We start from the raw sequence: 11,545 nt of genomic DNA, 5'->3' as shown, positions 1-11,545 counted from the left end.
TCATACCTCTCATATCTTTATTGTGGTTTGGCTGCTGCCAAACATTCAGCGCAGACTGAGGCAGCAATCATTTCAGGGAATTCCCATGGCGAGAACAAATGTATGCCATCATTTTGCTTAGTACAAGAGAAAATACTTGTAATGTTAATGTCGACACAATGCTAAAGACTTTACATAAATGGATTTGAAATTTCAAGAGCCAGAAGGACAAAGGGAAACTTCTGACGCCAATTTCTGTCAACTCATTGAGCAATGTTCCTAAGTTGTTCAGACAAGTTAGACAAGTTTTCCAGCATGGTTTCATAGTCTTTTCCGGCCTTTTACCAGTAAGCATTGGCCTTGAGTAACCTTCCCAATGACTGGAACAGATGCATGATACAAACAAACAAACTGAAAAACATTTCATCTATGTGTGTATATAATTGTTGTCATTCCAAAACCATGGGCATCAATCAATAAAATGTATTTGTCACATGCAATTATATAAAGTACAGAGTGGGGTGGGGGTAGGGGTGGGTGGGGCAGTCTTAGCCATTGACCTCATTTAGGATTCTATTGGCCTGAGGGTAGAAGGAAACAGCCTCTTTACCTCTTTACAGCTTCTTTGCCTCGAACCATATGAGTTTATTTAAGTTCTTTGATGTTACAAAGTGCACAAAAAGTGCAATTAGATTTCAGTTACATTTACTCTTAAATTCATTCATTGCTAAGAAACATTTGTGTCAATTATCTTTCTGTGTTGATACCTTTCATGTGCATCCAGTTTGCTTGCGGTGTAGTCTGTGTCATCAGGTCTGCAGGGTGGAGAAACACTAAATCCACTGCTATCCTCAACCTGGGGTGACAGGTGGTGGTGATGTAGGAACATGTGGAATATGGCACTGAATGGTAATGCCTCTCTTCATAGGCTCTGACTGAATTTGTAAAAGAATTATAAGAACAATATCAGAAATCTTTATCTTTAAATCTTAAGTGCCATCTTGTTTATGAGTATGAGAGACCTCTCTAACTGACCTTGCTCACTTGTGTGAACAATGTAGATGAGTAGGTTTTAGACTTGATATAAAGATAAACAAAATGTCTTGTCTTTAACACAACAATAATTGTAATTACTTAACATCCTGTATGCTAAAATGCTGCTGGCACACAAACCTGACAGAGCTCCAGCTTTCTTGTAAGGAAGTGAAAAAAAAGACCAGGTACTTTTCGCTCAAAACTGGATATTTGGATATATTTGGTTTGATTTGGAACATGAAGTGACATGTATTATTGGAATTTTCATGTTTTTAGGTGGATATGAGCTGATTCCTACACATAAAATATTTACATAAAATGTGGGTATTTAAATGTGACATTCCACATGATCTGACTGAAAAACATGTGACACTTCCTTGTGCTTGGAAATTCCAGTTATGTAGAGGGCAGAGGGAACGCCCATGCATAGATAAGAAACATAAAGCAATTACAAGTCACAAGAAGAGGAATTCATACAGGACAAGACACACAAGTGCAGGATCCTTTTGGCTTGTCAACATGGGCGACAAACACTATCAAGGTAAGAGTCAGGAGTTTTTCGGTGCATAAGACTGTAATTATTCATTCTGACCTTGGTATACTCCAGCCACATATCTCACCTCAGTAACACGTCCCACTGGATCATCACTATTCCACACAGGTTTTGTCTTTATGTTTGTAAAGCATAAAATATTTTATACCATTGATAGAACTCAACTATTCTAAGTGAGCACACAGTGTTTAAGTGATGAATGTGAAGTTTTAGGGTTAAAAGGGGAATAAGAACTGCAGCCAAGCTGGCGGCTATTAGAGGCTGTATTCAGGCACAATATTCAGCGTTTGAATTATGGGGGTGCCAAGAGGCGTTTAGCTCCCCCAAAAAGAGACCTGAGCTCCCCCAGAGGCAACTAAATTCTGATTCTTGAAGCATTGATATTACCACTGGCATTTTTAATGCTACAATGAATGATATAAGAAATACATAATAAAAGCTAATTAAAACCTAATATCCTGTCATCTGTAACTTTAAATATGTGTGTGCCACTCTGCCCAGAAGTGCAACTGACTTTATCTTCTGTCAAAAATTTGTGTTACATGATTGATGGACATGTTCAGGGTGTTTTTATGTATCATGTTTCTGTTTTGTGCACCTATATACATATATACAAAAAAAAACAACCCTTCCATAGCAATTTGTCAGGAAATGAGATTTTTTTTAAGTATTAGGTGGTAGTGTTAGTATTCAAATAAAATCTCTCTCTCTCTCTGATGGAGATGTCATTAGTTTTGCTAGTATTAAGTCATAAACCAAAATATTTGACACCTAATGATGGCATATCATGAAAAGATAGAGGATCCCCACAGTTATTACAATTCATCCTGAGTCGAATGAATGTGTTTACAAAATATCAAGGCAATCCATCCAATAGTTGTCGAGACATTTCACTGAAAGGCACAAATCTAAACCTCACAGTGGTACTTAAGGAAAAGTCGGGGTCATCAGAGTCAGAGTGTATTGTATTTATTAGATACAATTTTTGAGATATTTAAGTCTGAACCAGGTGGTGGAGTATCAACAACAGTTGCTTATCCTGATGTAATAATAATAATAATACATTTTATCTATAGAGTGCTTTTTCTGTATACTCAAAGATGCTTTAAATAACAATTTAGGTAAGATGAAGCACAAAATGACACTTTCCATGTTGATTCTTTCTCTTTTATGTTGGCAGCAGAGAACAAAAACAGGACAGACTAGACCAAATTATAGCCAGTCTCATTGAGAATAGCTACAATTTTAGGTTCTGACACTGGTATTGGTGTTTTAAGGATGCACTGAGTTGTTCATCACATGAATTTGAGTGTAATGAGACTAATTAAATGCATGATTCTCATTCAACTTTTGTTTCAGTGATTGTGATTTATTGAATTTTGAAAACCATGAATGTGAACACATGAAAGTCTACCCATAAAAATCCGTAGTCTTTCACTTTCTAATTTTTATCTTTTTCATTATTTATTTATTTTTTAAAAATCCTAGTTTAGCAAATGACAATTATTTCATTGATCATAGTTTTTATAACTAAGTCAAAATTCTGAGGCAGTAAGTTGTTTTCTTTTTTTTTTAATGTAAAAATGCATTTTGAAGTCCTGGTGATACCAGGAAGTGGCACAGTGAATTCACACATTGCTCGCTAACTGCTAACATGCTAGCCAGTGGGGAACATGCTGGTGCTAGTAAGTCACAAGCTCTCCAGGCTAGCTGATTTGCTAACTGTCAGTTAGTTAACACTTGTTCATTTGCAACAAAGACAATAAGTTCATAGTTTATTTAATAGATAATCATCTGCAAGTTTGCAAAACTTGAATTAAGGAAAAACATCTAACACTATTGCTTTGTAATAGCTATATGATTTAATGTTAATATCGCTGATGACTGATACAGGACATTGCTTAAACTTTGCATTCCTTGTAGGCAATGGTGCTTAATTTTAAGTTGTTAGTGTAATTAAGTTATACAACTTTTTAGCAGTTTAAGAAAAAATATTGACTTAACTAGCTGACATAAGAGAAATAATCAATCCCTGCCTGGAAGCAAACAAGGAACATTGTGGCTCATGGTTGGCACCCTAACCCTAAGACTTTTTTTTAATCAATCCTAACCCATCATCTACTAATTTATTATAATTTATTTCAGGGACAGCAATTGGCTTCCATACATAAAACCAAAGACAGAGATTAAAGAAGAAAACACTAAAGAATGAAGTCAGAACATAATAAATTAGAGAAAATGCTTTGTTTTTTATAGTTTCTATTCATTTACACTTACATAATACTCTTAGTTGAGAAAATGCATCAATTTGTTGGATATCAGAGCTTTTCCAAACTGTCGGATGACATCAAAATGCATTGTCATCAAGATAAGATTTTTTTTCAGCCTTGTAAGGTTATTTTTGGCTTGAAAGATAGGTACATACCGATACTGTCTCGTGAGGTATGACTCCCTTGTCATCAAAAATGCAGTCAGCTGAGATCTGTTTTTTCATCTGAAGTGTGGACACAGCCTGTCTGACTCGACACTGTATGACGAACGGTGTATTTCTGTCCGACAGGGTTTGGAGATTTCACAGATTCAAATGAGAGGAGGATTGTTCTAGTTGGGAAGACTGGAGTCGGGAAGAGCGCGGCAGGAAACACCATCCTGGGGAGAGAAGCATTCGAGTCAGAACTGTCTCCATCTTCCCTAACCGCTGAATGTCAGAAAGCCAAGGGAGACATCAGTGGTCGAAAGGTCGCAGTTATTGACACTCCAGGGCTGTTCGACACAAATTACACCCAAGAAGAAGTGTTGAAGAGGATCAAGATGTGCATCTCTTTTTCTGCCCCTGGTCCTCACGCCTTCCTGGTGGTTCTTCAGCTGGGCAGGTTCACCCAGGAGGAGCAGGACACTGTGAAGATGATTCAGACCACCTTTGGGATAGATGCAGCTGAATACACAATGGTGTTGTTCACACACGGTGACCAGCTGAGGAACCAGACCATCGAAGACTATATTTCACAGAGTCCAGAACTGAAGGCCCTTATTTGGAAGTGCAATGATCGATATCATGTTTTCAACAATGAAGTGAAAGACCCCGTACAAACAAGTAAACTCCTGGATAAAATTGACAAGATGACTATGGCTAACGGCGGAAGCTACTACACCAACGAAATGTTCACGAGAGCAGAGACAGCCATCGAAAAGGAGAAACAGCGACTCCTGAAGGAGCTGGAAGAACAGAAGCAGAAAGAGCTGGATGAACTGAGAGCCAAATATAAAGGAATAGCCTACCACACAGAGGAGAAAAGGATGCATGTCAGATATAATTGTGAAGCCAGAGCTCGAGCTGAAAGATCAAATGAGTTCACCGCTGCTCCAGCAGTAGCTATAGCAACAGCCTGTGGTGCTGCCATTGGAGGTTTGCTTGGAGTTGCGGCGGGCCCAGTCGGTTTGGTAGTTGGAGTCGCAGCTGGAGCAGCTGTCGGAGCTGGTGTTGGTGCTTTATCGGTCAGAGTCTCAGAGCGATGCCATGTGCAATAAGAACAGTAAAGCATAGAGTTGAATACTGATGGTTACATTTGATGTTTTACTGCACTCCAGTTACTCCAGCTTGAAACTGTTCTTAAGTAAACGCTTCAAGATCCCCTCCAGATATGTTTTTAGACATAAAAATATCCACTGCTTGGAAGTATGAATTGTGCCTGAAATATTTTTTCCACAAAAATATTCAGTTACCATATTAAAAATTCTTCAAATGACATCTACTCCTTCTCCTTCATTGAAAAATCCAGAATCTATGAAAACAAGTTAAAATGCTGGACACAAGATGTCTCCTACTTCACTGAAGAGTCAATTCTCAGTGTTTGTGCACTGGAGGCTTCAAGTTTCCACATCACACTTCTGTTAGTTGTATAGTGGCCATCAATTGGCTCCAGACTATTTGTGATGTCACCAATCAGGCTCATAGATATATGCCTGTGAGAAACTTTCCTCCTTCAGCAGATGACAAACTCTGCACATGCATCATTCTGCACAGAGAAGAGAGCAACATCCAACTGAAGGAACAAGAAGAAAAACACATTGTTGACTGGAGGGGGACTTTAAACTCAGAACTTCATTTGCATAAAATATTACATAATCCAATCTTTTTTTTCAACAACTGTAATAATTTCTACCTGACATAGGCCATACAAATCAACTTGTATTATGCTGCATCTTTAACAGTGTGTTCACTCTATAGTATTTTTCCATAAAATCATTAAAGTACTTCCCATGATAGATTGTGACTGAATGATTACATACTTGTAGTATCTAAATAAATTATGTAAGACTGTCTATGTGCATATTGTATATCAATTTATTGGTTTAATGAAGGTTTTATAGAGAAACTATTTTGTTCAGTCTTTTATAACAATGGACAAACTCTGTATCAAAGATAAGGTAGACTGAGGGTGAAGGTGGGTGTGAATGTACATTATGCATCATAAAGTGTTTATATGCACAGGTGTGTGTACAGTAGAATGTGTATGCTTGTATATATGTAAATGTCTATGAGTATGTAAGTTTATACAGTATATGTGGGACTAGGAACATATGTTCACATTGATGTATATTATTTTTTCCTTATTAAATAAAGTTTTTTTAAAAAAGGCAGACAACATTCTATGCTTTTCTTATTCAACAAATCTGATGAAGACACCAAAACCACCAATATGTTAATCTGTCTCACAGGCCGCCCTACCCCGCTGCTAAATATATTGTTTCATTTAAAAGAAAAAGCCTGTAAGTAATTGCTCAAAACAGCTGGGCTTTATAGTTAGCAAATGTTACTCACACAGGGGGCAATAATGCATTTGTTGGATTACTTTCAGTGGCAGATTAATACACATTTGGATAGACTGTTTTTTTTTTCTTTAATTGTAATGGCATTGCTGTTATTTGTCATTTGTGTTCAAGTAATTTGTTTAGTCAGTCAGTCAGTCAGTCCAAAATATAAAAATATTGAGTTTGAAATGACATAAAACAGAGAAAAGCAGCAAGTCGTCACATTTGAGAAGCTGGTTTTGGCTTTTCTTTTCCATTGCTGCCAGCCAGTGCTTAAGGCTAAAGGTGAAAAGGTGACAAGTACGTCTCACTAAGGTGTCTCACATCATTCCAGCCATTGCAACACCTTTTATTTTGACCTTATGCCTTACTTTGTATTTCTCAGTTTGCTTTTAGTGTATTAATTTTAACTGTAACTTTGGCTATGTTTGTCTTTCCTAGTATTTTTTACACTTCTCCATGCACTATATAAAGTTTTTTTTCTATGACTAAAACAGATGGTGATGGCTTGGGGAAAGGTATTTCCTATAGGCCAGTTGTATTCCGATTCTTACAAAAGAGTTCTGCTCAACATTCTGGGAAGACAAAACCCAACCTATACTTTGATGTTTGATCAGTGAACATGTACAGTACAAACCTGTATTACAGTTCCATATTTCATACAGTGCCAGCAGCACAAAACTGAAAACAAAGATGTTGCTATATTTTATCTTGGCAGGATCTAGGAAGCAGAAGAACAGTGATGAAGTACGCATCATACTTGTCGGGAAGACAGGAGCGGGGAAGAGTGCAGCAGGAAACACCATCCTGGGAAGAGAGGAGTTCGAGTCAGAGCTGTCTTCCTCTTCCTGGACATTTCAGTGCAAGAGAGCTGAGAGAGAGGTCGGGGGTCGAATGGTCGCTGTCATCGACACTCCAGGGCTGTTTGACACCAATTACACCCAAAAAGAAGTGTTGGCAAAGATCGAGAGTTGTATTTCTCTGTCTTCTCCTGGTCCTCATGCCTTCTTGGTGGTTCTCAAACTGGGCAGGTTCACCCAGGAGGAGGAGGAAACCATGAGAGTGATTCAAAGCACTTTTGGCAAAGAAGCAGCTAAATACTCAATAGTTCTGTTCACACATGGAGACAAACTGAAGAAACAAACTATTGAGGACTTTATTTCAAAGAGTGAAAAACTCACAGAGTTAATTGAGGCTTGCTACGGGCAATATCATGTCTTCAACAACCAAGTGAGAGACCAGGAACAGACTGATAGGCTCCTGGAGAAAATTGACAGAATGACTCTGAAGAATGGCGGAAGGCACTACACTACAAAGATGTTCAGAAAAGCAAAAAAGGCCTCAAAGAAAGAGGAACGAAGACTTTTGAAGGAGCTGAAGGCAGAAGAGCAGCGAAGGAGGAACGACCTGCAGGCTACAGTTGAGAGAGAAATTACTTTTTCAACGAGAGGATCATTGAAACATGATGCACACGATGGCAGTAAATGTCTCCTGCAGTAGGAAATGGAGATATTCTGGCTATTCAGAAGTAGTTGAACTTGATGAATAGATCTAGAAGTACTTCAGGGTTAGAAGTAGTTTTATTTGGCTTAATTTTCACAAAAATTAAATGCTGAGTCCTCAGATCATAGACAATTCATGTTAACACAAGCTCAAACTGTTACAACTAAACATACAGATCACAGATTCAATGCAGTATTTTTCCTGCATTTTTCCTTATTTTAACAGTTTTTACTGATGAGGAGCATTGTAACATGATTGCTAATAACTGCACCAGCACTGCAATGATGAAACAAAAGAACAGGGAACAAATAACAAATTTCTTATGCTTGACTTACTGTCAAGATGTTGTAATGTTTGAGTTTCTGTTACAGTAGTGTAAATTGTGGGTTTACTATTATGCTTTGAGTAACTTTTTAAGAAAAAATCTCTGATTCCAGCTTCTTGAATGTAAATACTTTGTGGTTTCTCTAGTCCTCTGTGACAGTAAACTGAATATCTTTGGGTTGTGGACTGTTGGTGAAGACAAAACAAGACATTTGAGGTTGTATCTTAGGTTTTGGGAATCAGTGATCAACATTTTTCACATTTTAAAACATTTTAAAATTTGCCTTCATTTGAACTCAGAGGTTCAGCCCAAACCAGGAAACAAGTCTAAGACCAGTACTTTAACATGTTGCTCAATCTTTAGATACAGTAGTACTGTGTATATTGTATGTGTTGTATTATTGTGTTCTATGCAGGCCTTCAGTATACTGTATAGACTTTTGATTATAAGCCCTCAGGAATGATGTTAACTTGGATGTGGGGATTCTGCCTTAGGCTCTTATGTACATATTACATTATGGCTATTATGTTGACTAGGATTTTGATGCATTGTTTATGTGAAAAAAGTGTGTGTTGGCTGATTTGGATAAAGATGGTGTTAGCTTTGTAAAATCATTACATGTATATTCATAATGTGTTGGGCAGTTTGTTTACTCATTCTCTGATGGTCCTTATGAAGTGGTAGCTACATTATGTGTACATACAGAGTACTCTGCCTCTTGCGCAGTGCATACTGAGATAAATTCCACCCCCTGTGGCTCTGAAGGATCAGGATCAGTGAGCAGAGAATCAGAGTAGACTGTTAGATAGATTGTTGCAAAAAAGGTAACTAGGTCTAAGTTTGTTAAATTGGACAAAATGTATGTATGTATGTATATATGTATGTATGTATGTAAATACATATATGTACAGTATGTATTTTGTATTTTATGTTTGACATGGTATTATGTTGTTTTAATGACTTAAAATGAGCTCTGTGCACATTTCTATAGAGAGCACTTTCAAAAACAAATTTTAGGTTAAGTTTAGGTATTACATAATACAATTGATCAAATAAGAATAATGCAAATTTAGCCATTCAAGTGAGGCCTAATATTTACCGACACAATTCAATTCATGGGTCACATTAACTTGACAGAAGGAGCAATAATATTTTATATCCCAAGATTCTAAAAAGTTCGATGTATATTGATGAATCATTTCAAAGCAGAAGGTTTACTGCGTTGATCTGTCTGCTGGTTCATCTGCAGCCAAACCTTGTTTAGGTGGACAACAGTGACACCCTGTGACAAGGTCCTTTATTGCACCTCTGAGACATTAAATAAGCCTAGAACAACTATTAAAATTCTGGAAAAGATACCAACACAGCAATGTAAAAATACTCCATTGCAAGTAAAACTCCTGCATTAAAAAACCCTACTTAAGAAAAAGTACATAGGTATTATGAGCTTGATGTAGCTTTAAGTAGTGGTTTGGTGCCTCTGGATGATATATTATTATATATGACATCATTAGATTATTAATACTGAAGCATCAGTGTGAAAGCAGCATGTTACTGTTGTAGCTGCTGGAGGTGGAGCTAGTTTGAACTACTTTATATACAGTTAGCTAGTTTAGTCCAGTTGTTCCCAACCTAAGGGTCGGGCCTCTTCAAAGGGTCACCAGATAAATCTGAGGGGTCATGAGACAAAAAAACTAAGTTTTTGTTTTCAGTTTTGGATTTACACTCTAATCTTTGGTTTTTGGTGAAATACTGGATCATTTGAACATTTATTGAAATGAAACCATGTGAGAAGTTTAGCTGTTAACAACTCATATACATCTGACATGTTACCTCGACTACACACTACTTTTTGTAAGATGTCAAATGCCAAAAAGGTTGGAAACCACTTGTTTCATCTTTGACAATGTGTTGTATTTTAAAAGCTTGTTAAAGTATCCATTGTGTCAAACCCTCATCTGAACTAGTAGGATAACCAAAACTATCAGTTGAGCTCATAAGACTTGGTTTTACAATCCCACATTGTAATTGGCAATCATTCCTTGAGTGGGAGTAGGGGTAAACGCTTCACTGGGGTCATCAGGTGGGCCCACCTTCCTTAGTGTTTTCATCTCTAGGCCCCCACAGCAACAGAACTTCAAGAGGATCAGTTGAGGTTGTTTCATTGACAGGTTTCTTCTGTCAATGATTCAGACCTGTTTGTGTGGACTGTAAATCAGTGGCACCCTGAGGCACCCTCCTTCCTTTGTGTTTCGTTGATAGGCCCATGACATCACCGGAGGGCTCAACAGCAACACCTGGTGTCCAAGGTGCACCCCCCTCCGCTTCTATCCCTCCGGCTGGCTGTTGGTCTTCTTGCCTCCCAGTTCTTGTCCTTTCTTTTCAGCCAGAGCCAGTTGCTGCTTAGTTCGGCAGCCTCTGCCATTGACCTGATGGTCTGTCAGAGGACCTGTCCTTGCCCTTTCAGCAGCCTGGTGGTTGACATGGCCCCAAACCCCTGCAGCCGACCTCCACAGGGAACACCTGTGTTCTCCAGCCCTTTTGATCTGCTTCAGTTGCTAGATCGGAGTACTTTTTGTTTGTATGCTTCACCAACTGCATCCTCCCATGGCACTGCCAGTTCTATGATGAACAGGGCATTTTGTGAGGCTGACCACAGGATCACATCTGGCGTGAGACTGGTTGTAATTATCATAATGAAATGATGGAAAGGTGAGCTTCTGGTCTAGATTGACCTTCATCTTCCAGTCCTGGGCTGTGTAGAGTAGGCTTGATTCTTTTCCTGCAGCTGACCTCTTTAATACCTTTCCTGCTGGTACAAAGGCCATGGTGTTTGAGAAGCCAGGGGTTGGGGAAGAGAAGGCATTGTTGTTAGTCCTCCTTTTTTCCAAGACTAGTGCTAGTTGCTGAAGGACCTGGTTTGACCTCCAGGTGTGGTGTCCTTGGGTGAGGCTGGTCTTGTAGCCGGTGAGTATGTGCCATAGGGTTCCTGGTGTTTGGCAAAGGAGACATGATGGGTCTTCCAAGCCACTGGCTCGGGCTCTTGGGACTGGGAAGAACATTGTAGATGGCTCTGATGATGAGGCTAAGTCTGCCTCCTTCCATTTCCCAAAGATCCTTCTAGGCAAGCTTCTGGTGTACAAGGTTTCCCCATCTTGTCCATTGGCCCTGTTTTGCTTGTGAGAATGCCTTTGCACGTCAATCTGCCTACTCCTGCTGCTGTTTCACTTTTACCACCAGCCCTCTTCTTGGCAGGTGTTGCTCTGTGTCATGTGGGTCTATTTGTGCCTAGCCCAAAGCTGTCTCTTCCATGCTGCACTTGGTGCCTCAGATGGGTT

At 38.7% G+C, this 11,545-nt stretch overlaps 2 protein-coding genes across 2 annotated transcripts; both read left to right on the top strand.

Annotated features, from left to right (window-relative positions):
- Positions 1 to 1,489: 1,489 nt before the first annotated feature.
- On the top strand, positions 1,490 to 6,190 carry LOC137200221 (GTPase IMAP family member 9-like). Its single transcript, XM_067614874.1, has 2 exons — positions 1,490 to 1,555; positions 4,128 to 6,190. Exons 1-2 carry the CDS (start codon positions 1,534 to 1,536, stop codon positions 5,093 to 5,095), a joined length of 990 nt encoding a protein of 329 aa, XP_067470975.1. The 5' UTR covers positions 1,490 to 1,533; the 3' UTR covers positions 5,096 to 6,190.
- A 798-nt stretch (positions 6,191 to 6,988) lies between these two features.
- Positions 6,989 to 9,682, top strand: LOC137200222 (GTPase IMAP family member 9-like). The gene has a single exon (XM_067614875.1). The coding sequence runs from the start codon at positions 7,073 to 7,075 to the stop codon at positions 7,877 to 7,879; it is 807 nt and encodes a 268-aa protein (XP_067470976.1). The 5' UTR covers positions 6,989 to 7,072; the 3' UTR covers positions 7,880 to 9,682.
- Positions 9,683 to 11,545: the final 1,863 nt, after the last annotated feature.

Source organism: Thunnus thynnus, chromosome 16, assembly GCF_963924715.1.
Source record: "Thunnus thynnus chromosome 16, fThuThy2.1, whole genome shotgun sequence".
In the NCBI taxonomy this organism is placed as follows: domain Eukaryota; kingdom Metazoa; phylum Chordata; class Actinopteri; order Scombriformes; family Scombridae; genus Thunnus; species Thunnus thynnus.
The sequence above is the reverse complement of the archived record's forward strand: the minus strand, read 5'-3'. Positions and strand labels throughout refer to the sequence as shown.

Bases quoted from the DNA above. Each gene is read 5' to 3' on its own strand.
- LOC137200221 (XM_067614874.1), top strand. From the start codon at position 1,534: ATGGGCGACAAACACTATCAAG. The intron at 1,556-4,127 runs GTAAGAGTCAGG...TCTGTCCGACAG, and splicing joins GGGCGACAAACACTATCAAG to GGTTTGGAGATTTCACAGAT.
- LOC137200222 (XM_067614875.1), top strand. From the start codon at position 7,073: ATGTTGCTATATTTTATCTTGGCAGGATCTAGGAAGCAGAAGAACAGT.